The 21,319-nt window shown below is 40.8% G+C and overlaps 1 protein-coding gene across 3 annotated transcripts in view; it reads right to left on the reverse strand.

Annotated features, from left to right (window-relative positions):
- Nucleotides 1-391: 391 nt before the first annotated feature.
- FNBP4 (formin binding protein 4) overlaps nucleotides 392-21,319 on the reverse strand; it is a 51,060-nt gene continuing 30,132 nt past the window's right edge. For 2 of the 3 annotated variants that reach the window (XM_019037223.4, XM_019037222.4), the window contains exons 9-17: nucleotides 20,380-20,504; nucleotides 17,790-17,894; nucleotides 16,296-16,429; nucleotides 15,133-15,320; nucleotides 8,255-8,565; nucleotides 7,816-7,960; nucleotides 6,759-7,099; nucleotides 3,766-3,923; nucleotides 392-1,382 (exon numbers count right to left, since the gene is read on the reverse strand). In XM_019037223.4, the coding sequence (XP_018892768.1) occupies nucleotides 1,292-1,382; nucleotides 3,766-3,923; nucleotides 6,759-7,099; nucleotides 7,816-7,960; nucleotides 8,255-8,565; nucleotides 15,133-15,320; nucleotides 16,296-16,429; nucleotides 17,790-17,894; nucleotides 20,380-20,504 (1,598 nt within the window). In that variant the 3' untranslated portion in view covers nucleotides 392-1,291. Of the gene's footprint in view, nucleotides 1,383-3,765; nucleotides 3,924-6,758; nucleotides 7,100-7,815; nucleotides 7,961-8,254; nucleotides 8,566-15,132; nucleotides 15,321-16,295; nucleotides 16,430-17,789; nucleotides 17,895-20,379; nucleotides 20,505-21,319 lie in introns of those variants that run through there. The other variant, XM_055354940.2, reaches the window with a different exon arrangement.

Genomic DNA, 21,319 nt, shown 5'->3' on the forward strand with positions numbered 1-21,319 from the left:
AAACACGTGTCTTTGGTTAACTATATATGAATATAACCATATCTGTTATCAGTGGGGGGAAAAAAGCTATAAAGCACCTTTTTTCTGAAATGTTAACCATATTACATCATTGCCAGGAATTAAGTAGGTCAAATATTATCTAATATGGCTATTAACCAATCTAGATATTATAGATATTAGACCCCAAAACTTTGATCACACAGCACCATCTGGGACTAGAAGCCTGTTTGTCTAAACTGGCCCCACCACTCCCCATTCAAGATCTGCTGCTCATTTTCTTGAAAGCTGTTCTTAAATGTTTGCACCTTGCATTGTATATGCTTAGAAAAAAAAAACAAGTCCTGGTTACATAATCAGAATAACAGGAGTTGACGAGCAAAAGGATAACCCATCAGGATTATAAAAAAAGCTTTATTAGTGCATATATACAAATTTACAAGGTCAGAAACTGGAGAAATACAAAGAGCTTTAAAACACAATTTGCCGTTTCCTCAGTTTAAAGTGACTTTTACCTGATTGTGATACAACAGAAAGTACAGAAAAGTAAACTGCTTTTTAAATACTGGAATTTTATGGAGAATACATTCACATAAAGAAAGGAGGTGAATTTTGTTTTGGAACAGGGTTAAGACAATGGAGACATTAATACAGAGTGTCTTGTTGCATTTACTGCCACATACTTGAGGGGAAATTCTCAAAATCAAGGAAATGAACACCTACTGCTGCCTGTATGCCACCTAGTGTGCGAAACGACCGAGCTACCAGTTCTAGAACTTATGAGAACTACTCTAAAGAGTGTGGCCATCTATCAGCACGAGGTAAACCGCTTAGACCTCAGCACTTCAGGGGTGGCCGACTAGAGAAAAGAGGCCAGAAAAAGCTTCAGACAATTCCAGTCAAGCAAGGTAGAATGCAGAGCTGCCTTCTGAATTGCACTTGTTCTGGAGAAGTTAATTCTTCACTTTTGTCAGGGAGTCCTCTACGGAAGTGTTATACTCATGAGCCACATGTTCTTCAAGACTGATGAGGTTAATACACCTAACATGCTAAGTTTGCCAGTTTGAGAATAAAGGCAGCATGGTCAAAGCAATTCCAATCACCTCATCCCTTTGCAAAAACAGAAAAATTACATTTCACAAAAGTGAAAACTTTGTATGCATACACTCTTGCCCAGGAAATTTATAAGATCTCCCCCATAACATTTATAGTTTATTTGACAATAAAACTGGTTAAGACTTTGAACTGAACACAAAACAAATAATAATACAAAAAAGTTTTAAAAACTTAAAAACTATGTGTTTGGAGCCATTTTCCTTCTCTTCAGCCTTGCTCTCCAATCCTCAGGAAGGGCTTCAAAATTAGCATTTCTCTCTGCCATGCCACTGTGAAAACAACATACAGATTATTTTAGTGGAAAGAAAAATTAACAAAAGTATTCATTTCCCAGCAAATAAAAATCTAACTGAAATTAAAAACCTGATCTATCACGTCTATGTTTATGAAAATCTTTTGTTTCTCAGCCAAACATCAGTATATTCTTAATCAAACTTCTTCATTCTGATAGGTCAACCAAACACTCCCCCAGTTTTACGTATATGTCTAAGTGCATATTTATTTATTTATTATTGATTGATTGAGACAGAATTTTGCTCTTGTTGCCCAGTCTGGAGTGCAATGGTGCGATCTCGGCTCACCGCAACCTCCGCCTCCCAGGTTCAAGCGATTCTCCTGCCTCAGCCTCCCCTCAGAGTAGCTGGGATTACAGGCATGTGCAACCATGCCTGGCTAATTTTTTTTTTTTTTTTTAGTAGCGACAGGGTTTCTCCATGTTGGTCAGGCTGGTCTCGAACTCCCAACCTCAGGTGATCTGACTGCCTTGGCCTCCCAAAGTGCTGGGATTACAGGCGTGAGCCACCGTGCCTGGCCTTATTTATTTTATATAAATATACCTCCAGTAACCATTAAAGGCACACTGAAGAAATGAAACACGTTCTATTAGAGTTTTTCTTAGCCCACAGGAGTTATGATTCTTCAGGGCAGATATATCTAATCCTCAGTCTACCAACAGGGACCCTGGGATCTAATGTTTTTTTTCTTTTTTTGAGATGGAGTCTTGCTCTGTTGCCCAGACTGGAGTGCAGTGGCACAATCTCGGCTCACTGCAACCGCCGCCTCCTAGGTCCAAGCGATTCTCCTGCCTCAGCCTCCCAAGTGGCTTGGACTACAGGCGCCTGCCACCATGTCCAGCTAATTTTTATATTTTTAGTAAAGACAGGGTTTCACCATGTTGGCCAGGCTGGTCTCGAACTCCTGACCTCATGATCCACCCACCTCGGCTTCCCAAAGTGCTGGGATTACAGATGTGAGCCACTGTGCCCGGCCGGATCTAATGTTTTTGAGTTTCTCTTTCAAGTAGTTTTATTTGTAAGGATTAAAATTCAAATTCTATCTTGCAATTAACAGAATGGATGCATTAGATCCTTTAATAAAAACTAAGCTAGAACCTATCAGAGATTAATTTGAAATCTGGCATCAGTAATAGACAGCTATGTTCTAGGTTGTACACTGACAACTGATGAACAGTGAGTTGCAGTCAAAGAATGCTGCCCATTTCAGAATGTATACCTTCAAAACAAGGAAAATATGAAATAAAAAATTGTACTTGCTGTGTCTAAAGTCTTTAAAATTTCTAGAATTTTTGAGAAAGCCATCTTCTTGCCTCAGCCTCCCAAGCATCTAGGACTACAGGTGTGAGCCACAGTGCCCACCCAACATGCTTTTTTTTTTTGAGATGGAGTCTTGCTCTGTCGTCCAGGCTGGAGTGCAATAGCACGGTCTTGGCTCACTGCAACCTCTGCCTCGCGGGTTCAAACAATTCTTCTGCCTCAGCGATTACAGGCATTCGCCACCAGGACCAGCTAATTTTGTATTTTTAGTAGAGATGGGGTTTCACCATGTTGGCCAGGCTGGTCTCGAATTCCTGACCTCGTGATCCACCCGCCTTGGCCTCCCAAAGTGCTGGGATTACAGGCGTGAGCCACCGTGCCCGACCCAACATGTGCTTTCATCATAAAAAATATTTCTGACCTGAGTGTGGTGGCTCACACTTGTATTCTCAACACTCTGGGAGGCTGAGGTGCAATTACTTGAAGCCAGTTCTCCCTATCCTTTTATTCTAGTCAAGCAAGGTAGTGAAGGATTTTCTTACCCAGAAGAGGTTCATTTAGTTCCTAGTGTGGTGTGCTCTCTCATTAACTTCTATTCTAGAATAAGTGCAATTGAGAAGGCAGCTCTGTATTCTACCCTTCTTGACTGAAATATAGGGACAGGGGAAAAACTTTATTCTAATTCTGTAAATCATTTGTACAATAATGTGTGTGTGTATAAAAGGGTCTAATTCTATAAATTATTTGTAAAATAAGTTAATATGTTGTGTGTGTGTGTGTGTGTGTATAAAAGGGTCCACTGGATCTAGATAGTAAATGATGTACTCAGAGTTAAGACAGGCCTTTGCCTAAGACCAACAATCAACTGGACAAAGTATTACAACTCTGTTGTTTCTGATTTTGAAAAAAGGCTAGCCCATAATTTCTATAAGGAATTAAACATGTTTATAAATTAGAAACCTTTAGATAAATTTACAAGCTGTGATTTTAAGAATATGTCTATTCTAATGCATCTATAACAACCACAACCTACTCCATCTCATAGTAGGTCTCAACCTACTCCAAAACCCCATCTCATCTGTGTTTCCTTTTCTTTTACCTAACCAGCTGCTGCTGTTTCCACTCTTCAATTCGCTTCTGTGCAGTTGATTCCCGATCCTCTTCACTGGAACTAGAATTGTCCTCTTCATCTAACTCACGCTGGATACTCTGCCACTTTTTTACCAAAGATGGCATTTTGGTCTTACTCTTCTTTGCCTGTAACAAAGGTTAAAGGTCAAAAGGAATAGAAAACATAAAATAAGGATAAGAGTCCTCTACAATGGAGGTCAGGATCCTTTCCCAGTTCTAAAGAATATGCACACTTTAAAAAAGAAAGTAAATACCATTCTAAGTTCTTGCCATAAATTTCTTACCAACTATAAACGAAAAAGCTTGGTTAAAAATCTATAAAGCAGGCCGGGCACGGTGGCTCAAGCCTGTAATCCCAGCACTTTGGGAGGCTGAGGCGGGCGGATCACAAGGTCAGGAGATCGAGACCATCCTGGCTAACATGGTGAAACCCTGTCTCTACTAAAAATACAAAAAATTAGCCAGGCGTGGTGGCGGACGCCTGTAGTCTCAGCTACTCGGAAGGTTGAGATAGGAGAATGGCATGAACCTGGGAAGCAGATCTTGCAGTGAGCCGAGATCACCACTGCACTCCAGCCTGGGCTACAGAGGGAGACTCCGTCTCAAAAAGAATAAATAAATAAATAAATAAAATCTATAAAGCTTTGTAAATGCGGTATGTTATAAAATCATGTCATATAAACTTCCTTTAACCTCCCTATCCTATGTAATTCAAAATATTGCCTTTATCGCGTCTCAGAATTACAGTGTTCCCGTTTTCAAATTTTAAATAGATGCAGTGTTCCTCCCAAGTGATTTAAAAAAAAAAAAAAAAAAAAAGCTAAAAAATAAAGCTGGAAAGAGCAACAAAGCAAACTGCCATATTAGCCGGGGGCGGTGGCGGGCGACTGTAGTCCCAGCTGCTTGGGAGGCTGAGGCAGGAGAATCGCTTGAACCCGGGAGTCAGAGTTTGCAGTGAGCCAAGATTGCACCATTGCACTGCAGCCTGGGCAACACAGTGAGACTCTGTCTCAAATAAATAAATAGCCATAATTAAATATGAAAAAAAGCAAACAGATTTTTAAAAATATCGGCCGGGCACAGTGGCTCATGCCTGTAATCACTTTGGGAGGCCGAGGCGGGCGGATCACGAGGTCAGGAGATCGAGACCATCCTAGCTAACACGGTGAAACCCCGTCTCTACTAAAAATACAAAACATTAGCCAGGCGTGGTGGTGGGTGCCTGTAGTCTCAGCTACTCTGCACTTCAGCCTGGGCGACAGAGCAAGACTCCGTCTCAAAAATAAATAAATAAATAAAAAAAAAAAAATAAATAAAATAAAACATCAACGGGGCCAGGCATGGTGGGTCACACCTGTAATCTCAGCACTTTGGGAGGCCAAGGTGGGTGGATCACTTGAGGCCAGGAGTTTGAGACCAGCCTGGCCAACATGACAAAAACCCATCTCTACTAAAAATATAAAAAATACAAAAATTAGCCTGGCATGGTGGCGCACATGCCTGTAGTCCCAGCTACTCAGGAGACTGAGGCATGAGAAGTGCTTGAACTGGGAGGCAGAGGTTGCAGTGAGCTGAGAGCATGCCACTGCACACCAGCCTGGGTGACAGAGACTCTGTCTCCCCTCCCCCTGCCAAAAAAAATCAATGATACAGTTAGTTCTAAGAGAAGGTATAATGGTATAATATTTTTTCTTTTCGCTTACCTTCATTGTCTAAATCGTCTATAATAAACATACAGTTTTTTTGCCTTTTTTTGAGACTCCGTTTCAAAAGGTGGTATTTGTAAATGTGGTATTTTATAAAATCAGGTCATATAAATTTCCTTTAACCTCCCTACCCTATGCAATTCAAACTATTGCCTTTATCTCGTCTCCTCAGAATTACAGCGTTCCCATTTTCAAATTTTAAATAGATGCAGCGTTCCTATCAAATGATTAAAAAAAAAAAAAAAAGCTAAAAAATAAAGCTGGAAAGACGAACAAAGCAAATTGCCATATTAGCCGGGGGTGGTGGCGGATGTCTCTGACTCAAAAAAAAAAAAAAAAAAAAAGGAAAAAAAAAATATTTCTCATAGATGTATTTTTCCCTTATCTACTCGCAAGCCACCCCCTGCCAGAAGAAAGGTTCTACAAAAGCAGAGGGTTTTTGTCTGTTTGATTTACTGCTAAATCCTAAGCCCCTAGGGAGAGTATCTGACAAATATATTAGATATTGATAAGACCAATTTTTATCCCTGTTTTTCTTTTTTTTTAAGACAAAGTTTCACTTTTGTCACCCAGGCTGGAATGCAGTGGTGCAATCTCAGCTCACTGCAACCTCAGCCTCCCAGGTTCAAGCGACTCTCCCGCCTCAGCCTCTTTAATAGCTTATCCCTATGCTTTTTAAGAGAAGCAGTTGGATGTTTGAAGACCCGTCTGGGTGATGCTGGCTCAACAAGTAGGAGTTGACATGACTGAGTACTGTACTCATGTGAGGACTAGGTATGGGGGCCCAAGCTGATTCTCCTCCCAGCACTTGAGACAAACAGATTTCTTAAATAAGGTCCCCCCACTGAGAAAGTAAGCTGGACATTTCAATTTCTTTTTTCTTTTTTTGAGATGGAGTCTTGCTCTGTCACCCAGGCTGCAGTGCAGTGCTGTGATCCTGGCTCACTGCAACCTCTGCCTCCTGGGTTCAAGCGATTCTCCTGCCTCAGCCTCCCAAGTAGCAGGGATTACAGGTGCGTGCCACCAGGCCCGGCTAATTTTTGTATTTTTAGTAGAGACGGGGTTTCACCATGTTGGGCAGGCTGGTCTCGAACTCCTGACCTCAGGTGATCTGCCCGCCTCGGCCTCCCACAGTGCTGGGATTACAGGCGTGAGCTACAGTGCCCAGCCTGAAAATGGTTAATTTTATGTTATGTGAATATAACCTCAATAAAATTTTTAAAAATAAATTTTTAAAAAGGGAAATTTATTATACCTTGTCTTTCTTTCCTTTTTTTGTCTTTTCAGGTGGTGGCATTTTGGGAGCTGGTGGTGGTGGAGGAGGAGGAGGAGGAGGTGGTGGTGGTGGTTCTATAATGGTAGCGGTAGGCACAGCACCTCGGGCCTGAACTGGCTGCAATGAGGGAGCAGTCACTCCAATTGGGACAGAACATTCTGCATAACTCATAATTGCAGGTGCTGCCGCTAGTCCAAGGTAATTTGACTGCAGGCTCATTCCTCTGGCCTGATGCCCCATTCCTGCTGCTGGAAGGCTAACTGGTATTGTCTGATGTCCAATTCCTGTTGCCTGGTTTCCAATCCCTGCTGCCTGGTGACCTAACACAGAAAACATAAAATGATACTATAAAAAGGACATCATGACAAGAACAGATGCAATGATAAGAGAAGTGGGGATTAGATCACATAGAAAATGATTCCAATATATCCTTTTCTAAAAAACATAGCCATATTTGCTAGTAGCAAAATATATTAATTTTGAATACCTTGGCATTAAACTACCTAAACATCGAAATCATCAATGTACATAAATATACAAAAGACAATCTGGAAGGATATGTGCTGAACGTTTTTTGTGTTTTTGAGACAGAGTTTTGCTCTGTCGTCCAGACTGGATGAAGTATAGCAGTGTGATCACAGCTCACTGCAGCCTCAACCTCCAGGGCTCAAGTGATCCTCCCACCTCAGTCTCCTGAGTAGCCGGGACTACAGGTGCAGACTACCATGCCTGGCTATTTTTTGTCTTTTTTGTAGACAGGCTTTTGCCGTGTTGCCCAGGCTGGTCTCCAACTCCTGAGCTCAAGCAATCCGCTTGCCTCAGCCTCCCGAAGTGCTGGGATTATAGGTGTAAGCCACTGTGCACGGTCAGCTAAACTGTCAAAAGTTTTTTTTTTTTTTTTTTTAAGTAAAATAAATGCATACTGACAGTCTTTGCAATCAAGAGCCTTTAACATTTCTTTAGTTTTTATGGCATCTAATGCTGAAAAGAAAAGAAACAATACATTGAGAAAAAACCACGCTCTATGCACAATTACCTGTAGCTATAGCTGACTGGCTATAGAGAACTGGAGAACTGCCAATGGTAGCTGACCTCTGAACCACTGCAGTGCTAATTTCTGTAGCTTTCCTCTTTATTCCTTTAGTGGAAGAAGAACTAGAGATGGTGGAATCAACTGAACTCTGAAACACAAACATTTGTTATCAGTGGCTGAAGGCCATGGTTAAACATAGCCCGCTCCCACCTCCTTTTTTGAGACAGGCTCTCATTCTGTTGCACAAGCTGCAGTGGTGAGATCATGACTCATTGCAGCCTCCTGGGCTTAAGCAATCCTCCTGCTTCGACCTCCCAAAGGTCTAGGATATAGGCGTGAGCCACCGTGCCCGGCCTTTAAACATATGCTTCTAAAATAAAACATGGTGTCAATCATGTTCCAGTCCTCAAAATCACTCAGAATGCCAAAGGGAATTACTTACCTGGCTAGTTACAACTGTGGTTTGTGCTGAAGGTTTCAAAGGGGTATCTTCCTCTGTTCCTGGGGCAGGGGGCTCCTCACTTCCCTCATCCTCCATCTCTACCTCCTGGATCTCACCATCTTCCGCAGGAGGAGGTGGTGGAGGAGGGGGTGGAGGTGATTCTGGAGGTGGAGGTGGGGGTGGTGGCATTTCCAAGGGTAATGGAGGTTGAAGCACAGGAACATTTGACTGAAGGAGGGTCCAGAATGGAGTAAGTGGCATGAGTGATGAAGAAGAAACTTGACCAGAAAAGGATTCTTTACAAAGAGAACCTATGAAAACAGGTAAGAGTCAGGGAAAAAGCAAGAAAAAAAACTCCCTGGCTTATATTCATAGAAATGTTCAACTAGTCAGTAAGATAAACATTTATAGGAACCTAGCACAGTGTACAGAACAATACAGAATGTGGTGTCAAACAGCAGGGAGTGGCTCCTTCCTTGAAAAAAATCTGGCCCACAGGCAACTATTCTATACTGATATCGCTAAAATATTCAACAACTCAGTTCAGAAATGACTTCCACGGAAAGATAAATTTATGAACTTCATAGCACCTTCCCCATCTGTATTATACTTGTCCTTTGGGTCCATATTTATGGATGAGTAAAAGAATATTACATCAACTCAACGAGAAATGCAGTCATCTGAATCTGTAGTTTGAAGTTTTTGATTTCAAACACTCACAAGCTTCAACATACACAAATAAAAGGTAATAGTCTGGAGTCTATTTCAAAAGTGAAGGAGTGAGTGAATAATGTGCACCTGCAGTAATTATTACACATACTTTATTTTTTAGTGAGCTAGACAAAGAGAGTAAAGACAACCCAGAGTATTCATTCAAAATACTCAGGAAAGTTCTACCCATTGTGTTTAATTTGGGTTACTAAATTTAAAAAATCCATTTGCAAGGTGCTACTGTCAACTATATCATTCCTTCACACCCTTGCATACATTACATTCATTTGTGATATCACGGAGACACAAGTTAGGGACGGCAATTTTTACTTTTGCGATAAAAGAGAAATTTAGGAAGATAAATCTTCAAAGTATATAACTCAGATTTTTTAAAACTGCAGTGGTTTTGAAATTGCTGTTGCTGAAGTCTACATTATGAAACTGCAGCTGAAAAGTTGCAGGATCAGCTTTCCTCAAACTTTGTAAAAGCCATCATTGATTACTGTCTTTTCTCTGCTGGGAAAACCTTTAAAGATTAGAGAAAATAGGATATACTTACTTGTAGCCTTCCCCAGCCCTCTTTATCGTCAATAGGGAAGTTTCACAATATATGGGACTATTAGATATATATCCCAGGAATGTTGAAGGGGATTTTCTCCCTAAAATCATAGAATTTAGGAGTAGAAGAGACATGAGAAATCATCTATTTCAACCTCCTCAGTTAAAGGTAATGAAACCCAGGCAGGAACTAACTTGCCCAAGATCATATCAATGTTAGTGGCCAGACCAGAGCTAGAACTCAAGTCTGATTCCTCATCTGATACTTCCTGTTTTACTAAGATGTCCTGGTGAGATACCAGGAATCCAAGAGCTTTAGACATCTCAGTCAAAAAAATATCACTTCACCTGGAGTAGATACCCAGAAGAAGTCACCTGTTAAATTTCATGGTCAAAAGTGGTAGATTAAATAAGGCTCAATTATGAAAGACTCTAGGGCAAGAAGGCCATTTACACTGCTTTGCTCAAAATACACACTGGCACTCAACAAGGTAAAACAAACAAAGCAACCATGAGCCATTTGGGTCTTGCTCTGTTGCCCAGGCTGGAGTGTAGGTGGTGCGATCATAGCTCGTTCTAACCTCAAACACTTGGCTCAAGCGATCTTCCTACCTCAGCTTCCCGAATTGCTAGGACTACAGGTGTGCATCACCACACCTGCTAATTTTTATTTATTTATTTTTTTTAAAGAGACAGTCTCACTATGTTGCCCAAGCTGGTCACAAATAGTTTTACTTTTTATGGAACAGACAGACAATACATTGTGTAAAAGACTTTAACGACATCATTCCCACTGTCTCCTTATTTTAAGACAGCTGCTTACTGCCACTTTTGGAAAAGGACATTGAAAAAAATTCACCAGGAACATAAATGCAGTTTTCTGGCTAAATGACCTCAAATGACTCATTAAACTTTTATATTTGGCCATATTTAATATTAATTTATGCATTAACTTTTAGACAAAATCAAGTATGGCCAAGTAGTCTACATTATACAATAGTACACAAGGACTACATCAGAACTAAGTTAATAAACGTTGAGGATTAGCTTAATTATTAAGGATTAAACTCCCTTCTATTAAACTAATCACAACATACAGTAAGTAAATATAAGTTAAGATTTTCTCTATTTTCTTTCTTTTTTTAAAAAGGCTAGTCAAGTGAAGCAGCAGGACTGGAGAAGAAACAAAGTCTGTAACTGGTTGTGATCAATTAGTTGTAAACACCACTGCACTCGGACCAGCCAGATTTTCAAATATTGGTGGATGTCTCCTCTAGAAGCATAATGCAATACCAACATGTTTATGATGGTGACATGCTATTATGCAGAGGAACTCAAGTAAACACAGAGTCGGTTCAAGGTTAATAATGTGGTTTATGACCTCCAACAAAGCTAATTAGAATTAACTAAACTCTGTAAATATGAGATTAAACTAGACTTGATAAATTTAGCCACAAACGAGGAGCATTTTTAGAATATGTGAATCCAATACTTTTCTTCTTCTTTTTTTTTTTGTGACAGAGTCTCACTCTCTTGCCCACGCCGGAGTGCAGTGACGCAATCTTGGCTCACCGCAACCTCTGCCTCCCAGATTCAAGCGATTCTCCTGCCTCAGCCTTGCGAGTAGCTGGGATTACAGGCCCACACCACCACATCCAGCTAATTTTTGTATTTTTAGTAAGAGAGGGGTTTTCGCCATGTTGGCCAGGCTGGTCTGAAACTCCTGACCTCAAGTGATCTGTGTGCCTTGGCCTCCCAAAGTGCTGGGATTACAGATGTGAGCACCTGGACTCTGCTTTTGTACTTCATAAGCACTTCAAATTCTCACATACAATGTGTCTCCCTCAAACTTTGTTATGAGGTCAGCACATTACCCATCTCACATGAAAATAAATAATAAAAATACTCCAATCTCCAACTAAGTTTATTCAAATTATAAAAGCTGTGTCATAGTAATGACAATTATCTCCTTTATCTTACGAAGACCATCAGAAAATTCTAGTTTGAATACACATGGATGTCGTATTACAATGATGCTTCTCCTTGCTTTTAAATTTAACTTAGTTGGTATTTTTGCTGTTTAAGAGAATATTTAAGTCTGAAGCCCAAGGACAGATTAAAGTGGTATATACAGCTTTTTTTTTAGATGGACTCTTGCTCTTGTTGCCCAGGTTGGAGTGCAATGGTGTGATATTGGCCCACCACAACCTCCGCCTCCCGGGTTCAAGTGATTCTCCTGCCTCAGCCTCCCGAGTAGCTAGGATTACAGGCATGCCACCACGCCTGGCTAATTTTGTATTTTTAGTAGAGGCGGGGTTTCTACATATTGGGTAAGCTGCTCTTGAACTCCCGACCTCAGGTGATCCTCCTGCCTCAGCCTCCCAAAGTGCTGGGATTACAAGCATGAGCCACCACACTTGGCCTACGCAGCTTTTATTACGTGCTCAGAGATTTAAAAGCTACAAGCTTAAAACTGAATATGTTATGAGAATACAAATTCTTAATTTTTTTTTAAGACGGAGTCTCACTTTGTTGCCCAGGCTGGAGTGCAGAGGTGTCATCTTGGTTCACTGTAATCTCTGCCTCCTGGGTTCAAGCGATTTTCCTGCCTCAGCCTCCCGAGTAGCTGGGATTATAGGCACCCGCCACGACACCTGGCTAATTTTTGTATTTTTAGTAGAGACAGGGTGTTACCATGTTGGCTGGTCTCAAACTCCTGACCTCAAGTGATCTGCGCGCCTTGGCCTCCCAAAGTGCTGGGATTATAGCCGTGAGCCGTAATTTTTCCTTTTTCTTTTTGAGATAGGATCTCACTTTGTTGTTCAAGCTAGAGTGCAATGGTGTGAATATAGCTCACTGCAGCTTCAACCTACCAGGCTCAAGTGATCCTTCCCACCTCAGCCTTCCAAGTAGCTAGGACCACATACTCGTGCTACCAAGCTAGGCTAATATTCTGCAAAGATGGGGTCTTGCCATATTGCCCAGGCTGGTTTTGAATTCCTGAGCTCAAGTGATCCTCTTGCCTCAAACTCCCAAAGTGCTGGAATTACAGGCATGAGTCACTGCACCTAAGAACCTTGTTTCTGTAGGTGTCTTTTTTTTTTTTTAGATAAAGAGTTTTGCTCTGTCGCCCAGGCTGGAGTGAAATGGTGTGATCTTGGCTCACTGCAACCTTCGCCTCCCAGGTTCAAGTGATTCTCGTGCCTCAGCCTCTGAGTAGCTGGGATTACAGGCGGCTGCCACCACGCCCAGCTAATTTTTGTACTTTTAGTAGAGGCAGGGTTTCACCATGTTGCCCAGGCTGGTCTTGAACTCTTGACCTCAGGTGATCCACCCGCCTCAGCCCCCCCCAAAGTACTGGGATTACAGGCATGAGCCACTGCACCTGGCCTAGGCATCTTTATTTCTATGTATAGAAAGCCTTCCTTAATTTTCCCCCCAAAGAGAAATTATTGTTTAGTATTTTGAATGAAGAGCTCAGTTTAGCAATTTAAATCAAGAAATTATACAAATTGTTCCATGGAGATTAAAAAGAAAAAGGAGCTAAACTTCACCTAAGTGACATAAGCCCAATATAAAAGATATGTTGGATATCTTGAACCCAACTCATCTTTAGAATCCACTCCATCTTTAAAAACATAATGTTAAATTCAAACACTGAAACAACAAATAATGATTAAAAATGACTTAGAAAAATAAATAGAACTTTGAAACTTCTTGGCTTCTCACAGTGTAATTTTGCACCCCTTCCCCCACTTTATTTTTGAGACAGGGTCTTGTTCTCTGTCGCTCAGGCTGGAGTGCAGTGGTACAATTATGGCTTACTGCAGCCTCAAAATCTTGGGCTCAAGCAATCTTCCCACCTCAACCTCCCAAACAGCTGGGACTACAGGCTTGGGCCACTAACTATGCCTGGCTAACTTTTTAAAACAATTTTCTGAAGAGACAGGGCATTGCTGTGTTTTGTTTTTTCTCTTCTTTAAAAGATAGCTGGTTTTAACCACCACTGAGCTGATTAAGAGCTCTCTTTATTAGGCTTAGAACTGTTGATTATTGCTCTTAAATCTCACAGAACTTAGTGTAAGATTTGGATTTTACTTGGATTAAGTTTATCCTGCAATTCTAGGGGCTCTCAATAAAGAGAGGCTTAAGAATATAACCTGTTTTATCAGTGGCTTTTTCCTACACTACAACTAGTTCTGTTTTAATTAAATAGGAATGGCTCAAGAGCCTCCTTTTACCAGACAGTATCAACTATGTGTGTCATAAAGGGAGAAAACAGCTTAATATTCATCTAAAGTGTTCACAGAACATTCAGAATTGGTAACAGTGGAATTTTCAACTTTGGAACATATAAGGGATGTTGACAGTGGTCAGGAGTGGAGCCACCTATCCAGAACCACGATCAAGCCTCTTCAGTTCATTAACTGCTAAAAAGCAAACAAAAAGAACCAATATATTATTAGTCATGTCTATCACTGCTACCAAAAGAGAGGAAAAATATTCAAAAGAAAATCTCTTCATGTAAAAGGGAAGTGAAATGCCCTGTAACTTGAGAAAATGCACTTCTAAAATGTGAAGTAGAATAAAATCAGCCTTTTGCTATGTTCTGAAATTATCACTGCAGTTGTATGTGACCTGCTGACGATTTCTAGGCTATTTAAGAAGTTAACAAAATCATCTGGTACACAACCAGTTTCATTTGGTACATTACTAGTGCTTTTCTACTATCATCAGGGAGCCAGTAGAGTACAAGCATCAATTTCGATAAGTTTTAGACAAAAGAATTCAGCTCTTAACTCTGTTATTGACAAATTTCACTTTTTAAAATTTTCAAAGATTACTTTAGAAACGACTCATAGACTCTTGCCTTCATATGCCATCAGTTTAACAAATAGCTACCAATTCTTAAGATTAACAGGTGGAAGTTTCTTTACACATTGGAAACTTTTTAAAAACTAAAGGAACTGAGGAGCATGAAAGCCTATCTTTTAAAAAATGTATGTAACTAAACTAAATTCTTCTAAGAGTACCTTAAAAATGGAATGAGCCATCCTATTGCCAATTGTTTTAGACCAGAAGATTGCTGGTGATTTTTCATGATCAATTATTTTGCTTCTCTGAAACAAGTACTAATGGCATTTCTTCATATCATTTTGATTTGTACCAACCACGCTTTTTGTAAGATTAGTGGAGGTGAGAAATGAGGTTGCAATATGAACAGACTAAGTGTTGTATAGAAATGTATAACTAATCTCAGCATGCCACATATATTGACAGTTCAACTATCTAGTTCCTCAGCACAAGCATTCCTATTTTTGGAGACCCACAGCTTAGTCAGTGGCATGATAGAATGGTTATAAAACAATTTTTTAAAATCAAAATCTGTTAGCCTATCTTTTCACTTTGGGGCACAGTTTTACACATGATAACAATAGTACGCTGATTTCCAACCACAATAACTCATGCATTCTTTGTTTTAGTTCACACCACTATTCTCAATCAGAAGCTTATATTATTATGACATAAAATCTTTTAATAATGTAAATTAATAAGATTTTTCCTCTAAAGTCATTTTGGCCCAATTAGTACAAGGTAAATTGTCTCACCTGTGGAAGTTTCAGAGGATTCTGTTGAATTTGAATCAGTGCCAGTTTTGTCTTTCAAGGTCTGTTTGGCAAGAGTCTCATCTCTACTTTCTTGTGCTTGGCTTTCTTCTTCTTCCTCTTCACCATCTGGAAACTCCCACTGAGACTCGCCCGACTGTTCGTTTACATAGAAATACCGTCTATGATCCCTAAATTACAAGAAAGAAAACACATGTTTTAAAACCCGTTCTCCTACAAAGACACTTCCATTTGGTCCTGTCCCAGGACAGCAGTCTGCTCTCACAGGGACGAACCTCTTAATGGACTGCTATTCACAAAGGCAACAAAGAGCTTTGACAATTGAGAATGGAGAACCAAGGATAATTCAAAGCTATTTGCACTGCCAGCAACTCTGTGAATACAGCCCTGAACCCTCTCACTTCAACAGATGAGACTTAGAAAACACTTTTCTCTTTTTTTGTTATTTGCCAATGCATAACAGGGTTTCAAGTTTCATTAATGAAGGGACTCAATCGCCTAGAACACTAATTTCCCTTCCAAAGAAGAGAACAACGAAGTTTGTGAAAGGTGACTCTTCCCCTCTTGGACCGTGGAATTCACATTTCATATTCTTGATATCAAACACAGTGAAAGCTAAAGAGAGGGAGAGGATCTGGGAGCTGAAAAATAAAAGAGCAAAGATTTCAAATAACGAAAAAAAAATCAAGAAAAGCCAAATATATAAAGAAATGTTTTCATCTGACCTGCTGGCAGAGGATAGTAATCTTGTTCTTCATTCACATCTTCAGCCACGAAGTTTTCCTTAACTTCACCGAGGTTAATCAGGAGTAGTTGCTTCCAGAGGTCCTGTAAAGCGCACAGAGCTCTCGCATGCGCTTAACCCCCAAGCCCGCCCTACTCCGTGCAACACTCTGGAGAGTAAAAACCAGCTTTGTCCGTATCTTGGGAAAAAATCCGTTACATGGAACACTTTAAACATTGCTTTTGTTTCTCCAATGTGTGGCTGGCCAAACTTTGTGCTTGCGGTGCTTTGCCTGCCCAGCACCGCTAACTGCAGCTGCTCTCAGTCTCCAGACAGGCTGTCATGTCGTCAGATGGTGGTGATCACAAATCATGTCTGAGATGTCAAAGGTGAAAGGTGAAAAGGGGAGAAGAGTGCGTACCTGTCCCAGTGGCAGGACCAGCCTTTAGGAGTGGCGTTTATTTCATACTGTTTTAGTTGTTCTGCTGCATCCTGAAGTTTTCGTTTAAGGTAGTTTCCATTAAGAGCCCCTTCCCGCCAGTCTGCAATTCGAGTCTAGAATAAACAGACAAATAAGTTAAAGACTTATTATTACATGTCAGGAGACACAGGCAAAGGGGATATAAACCTTCTGCTCCAAGACTATATCCCTGTGCTCTGGCAGGACAGTAGACCAGAGAGGAAAATAAACCCCATCTTCATCTCATAAAATAATCTTAAGGCCGGGCATGGTGGCTCACGCCTGTAATCCCAGCACTTTGGGAGGCTGCGGCGGGTGGATCACCTGAGGTCAGGAGTTCAAGACCAGCCTGGCCAACAAGGTGAGACCCTGTCTCTACTAAAAATACAAAAATTAGCTGGGCTTGGTGGCAGGCGCCTGTAATCCCAGCTACTCGAGAGGCTGAGGCAGGAGAATCAATTGAACCCGGGAGGCGGAGGTTGTGGTGAGCCGAGATCATGCCATTGCACTCCAGCCCGGGCGACAAGAGTGAAACTCCGTCTCAAAAAACATCTTAAGTACACAGCAGAGTTCTGAAAAATGAAATTGGGCTCCAGTATATTTTAACACTACCAACTCTCCAATATGTGTGAAAATGAGTAGTAGTAGTTTTGTCTTCCCTTTTGGGCTTATTAAGATTGGTTTCCCCAGTAGTTTTACTTTTTTTGGGAGATAGTTCACTTATTCCAGTACTGTTAGTAATCACAGTTAAGGATTCAGTTCTTTTTTTTTTTTTTTTTCATTTTGAGACGGACTCGGACTCTGGCTCTGTCGCCCAGGCTAGAGTACAGTGGAGCAATCTCTGCTCGCAACCTCCACCTCCTGGGTTCAAGCGATTCTCCTGCCTCAGCTTCCCGAGTAGCTGGGATTACAGGCATGTGCCACCACGCCCGGCTAATTTTGTATTTTTAGTAGAGATGGAGTTTCACCATGTCGGTCAGGCTGGTCTCGAACTCCTGACCTTGGTGATCTACCTGCCTCGGCCTCCCAAAGTGCTGGGATTACAGGTGTGAGCCACCGTGCCTCGCCAAGGGTTCAGTTCTTAAGAAAATTAGTCAGCTTCCTACAGGAGCTCCTTACCTAATCCTGCCCTGCCATTTTGTAAAGTATGCAGGTTACAAACAGGACTCAACTTTTCTCTTTAAACAGACTTATAATGCTTTAACACTTACAAAATACCTTCAACATTACATGGCCTCATCTGACCATGAGAATATAATTTTAATTTGTGAGAAAAAAGTCTATTTACTGTGCTTTGGTTAACACAGTTTTATTTCCTGGATTGTTGGCTCAAATATTCTTCAAGGTTAAAAATTTAAATTTAGGCTTAAAATGTAAGCAAGACAGAATCGTAACACATACAGCATTTCATTCAAACACTTAACTGTTTATGCCAAAAAAAAAAAAAAGACTTACCTCAGTCTGTAAGAGCAGCACATGAAAGTTGGAGATGGATTGTCTATTAATGCCTAGAAATTCAAATTTACTTGTCAGGGTATTTGCCAGTTCTCCAATCTGAAACTACAATGCAAAAAAGAAAAAAAGTAAAACTAGAATCCGTAACATTTTCTGTATTATGTACAATCCTTCATTTATTCTTATAGATATTAGAAATATGGGTCTGCCTATAAACAGCCTTCCCCAAACAGCTGTATTTAGTTATCCAGAATATAAAATTCTAATTTATAGTAACATAATACACATAACAAAGTGACAAATAATGACAGGAATCAAATGCATATCTACATAATCACAATGCATTTTAAAAATTATTCAAAACAATTATTTTGTTTCACACAAAGGTCTTGCTATTGCCCAGGATGCTCCTGAACTCCTGGTCTCAAGTCAGCCTCCTGCCTTAGTCTCCCAAAGTGCTGAGATTACAGATGTGAGCCACTGTGCCCAGCCCATCATAATGCATTCTAATACAACATGGAATTCAATAGTTGCAAATGGATCCCAATATTGAAAAGCTAAACTCAAAGAGTAGAATTAGAATGGTGGTTGCCAGGGGCTGGAGACAGGGGGATATGGGGAGATGTTGGTCAAAGAATACAAACTTCCAGTTATAAAATAAATTTTGGGGCTGGGTGTGGTGGCTCACACCTGTAATCCCAGCACTTTGGGAGGCTGAGGCAGGCGGATCACAAGGTCAATAGATAGAGACCATCCTTGCCAACATCGTGAAACCCCACCTCTACTAAAAATACAAAAATTAGGTGAGGATGGTGGTGCACACCTGTAGTCCCAGCTACTCGGGAGGCTGAGGCAGAAGAATTGCTTGAACCTGGGAGGTGGAGGTTGCAGTGAGCCAAGATTGTGCCACTGCAATCCAGCCTGGTGACAGAGCAAGACTCCATCACCCCCACCCAAAAAAAAAAAAAAAAAAAGGAAATCTAAAGCACAGCATGGTGACTACAGTTAACAATACCTGAAATTTGTTAAGAGTATAGATCTGATGTATCATCCCCACATACAAACACAAGACAACTCTCCAAGGTAAGGTGATATGTAAGTTACTTTACCTGGTTTGTGATAATCATACCATAATATATACATATAACAAATTATGACATAGTACATGCAAGATATATGTATAGTCAACTAAAGCTCAACAAAGCTGGAAAAAATAGATCCTGAATGATATAAATACCAATATTGTCAAATTGCCATTTATCCATTAATTGCTTACATTAGCCACCTGCTGAAGCCTGAAACAAAATTAATTATTCCAGTCCCTTCTACTTGGTTGTTCCCTAACTAGTAACTGGATACTCTTTCAAGTCAAAAGAATATGTTAAGTGGTTTTTCCAACAGACCACCCTTAAATAGCTAATACTTATTTGGTCTAACTCTCCCATGAGATTAGGTTAGAAATGCAATTCAAACTAAATTTGCCTTTGTGTAAAGACAAGTATTTCACACAGGAATTAAATCTGTGACTTTTCTCCCAAACTAGAGAAGCCTATAAGCTACTGCTTCTCAAACAGAGGCTTAATTTGAAGAAAGCAATTGAGCAGTTAGAATTTTAGATAATTTCTCAGTATCAAGTCAGCCTTAATTATTTCAGACTTAAATATGATCTTTTCACCTAACCAAGTAAACAATTTAGGTTTGGAAACAGTAAAGATTATTTTTACTACTTGTTAACAGAAAGCAGTTTAATAAATGGCATTAAAAAAAATTGGGGCCCGGTGCGGTGGCTCATGCCTGTAATCCCAGCACTTTGGGAGGCCGAGGCAGGTGTATCACGAGGTCAGGAGATCGAGACCATCCTGGTTAACACGGTGAAACCCCATCTCTACTAAAAATACAAAAAATTAGCCAGGCGTGGTGGCGGGCACCTGTAGTCCCAGCTACTCAGGAGGCTGAGGCAGGAGAATGGTGTGAACCCAGGAGGCGGAGCTTGCAGTGAGCCGAGATCATGCCACTGCACTCCAGCCTGGGCAACAGAGCGAGACTCTGACTCACAAAAAAAAAACTTGCCAGGCGTAGTGGTGGGTGCCTGTAATCTCAGCTACTTGGGAGGCTGAGGCAGGAGAAGTGCTTGAACCTGGGAGGCAGAGGTTGCAGTGAGCCAAGATCGGGCCACGGCACTCCAGCCTGGATGGCAGAGCAACACTCCCTCTTGGGAAAAAAAAAGAAAAAAAAAAAAATTTGGTGGGCCGGGTGCAGTGGCTGACGCCTGTAATCCCAGCACTTTGGGAGGCCAAGGTGGGGGAATCATGAGGCCAGGAGTTCGAGACCAGCCTGGCCAACATGGTGAAACCCCGTTTCTACTAAAAATACAAAAATTAGCTGGGAGTGGTGGGGCGTGCCTGTAATCCCAGCTACTGGGGAGGCTGAAGCAGGAGAATGGCTTGAACCCAGGAGGCAGGCAGAGGTTGCAGTGAGCTGAGATCGTGCCACTGCACTCCAGCCTGGGTGACAGAGCAAGACTCCGTCTCAAAATAATGACAATAATAATAATAAAAATTTGTCAAGTTGCATTAAGTAATATACATACTTTCAAATCCTGTTCTTCTTCTACTTTTGGTGTTGTTTGTACTTTTATTTTCTCTGGAGATTCTTCTACTTCCATCTCTTTATCTGAATTCTCATCTATTTTTTCTGAATTTTCAGCACCAATTGCTGTAAAAAAAACATGTAAAATTAAACCAAAGTACCAATACTTATAGAACACTATATACATTTTCCCCCATAGCAGATATCTGCAAAAGATTATTAGTTCTTTCTCTCTTGCCTGTTTTACTTACTTGTTAAAACTCTTCAAACATGTCAACCTACTGTCTATATAACCCAAAAACAATTCAGGGCCGGGCACAGTGGCTCACGCCTGTAATCCCACCACTTTGGCATTTGGAGGTGAGCAGATCACGAGGTCAGGAGATCGAGACCATCTTGGCTAAGAACCCTGTCTCTACTAAAAATACAAAAAATTAGCCACGCATGGTGGCATGTGCCTGTAGTCCCAGCTGAGGCAGGAGATTTACTTGAACCCGAGAGGCGGAGGTTGCAGTGAGCTGAGATTGCGCCACTGTACTCCAGCCTGGGTGACAGAGTGAGACTCCGTCTCAAAAAATAAATAAATAAAATAAAAATCCTTTATAATCAACTTCCTTAAAATACATCTATAAGTAAAATTTACTTTAGCCTATCAAATTACCCTGAAGTTTCTGCTTTCCCCTTCTCCTTAACATCTTTTCTAATCTTCTCTTCCAGAATACCACTGCTTCAATTACTTACAATAGCTAGACAGCAAACCTGAGTATGTAAGAATTCTTTAACAAGTTGCAGGGGAAGGTGCTCAAAAGAGCAACATTATTAGCATTATTATTTTTTAGAGACAGGGTCTCATTCTGTCGCCCAGGCTGGAGTGCAGTGGCATGATCTCGGCTCACTGCAGCCTTGACCTCCTAGGCTCAACGGATCCTCCCACCTCAGCC

Source organism: Gorilla gorilla, chromosome 9 (assembly GCF_029281585.2).
Source record: "Gorilla gorilla gorilla isolate KB3781 chromosome 9, NHGRI_mGorGor1-v2.1_pri, whole genome shotgun sequence".
NCBI lineage: Eukaryota > Metazoa > Chordata > Mammalia > Primates > Hominidae > Gorilla > Gorilla gorilla.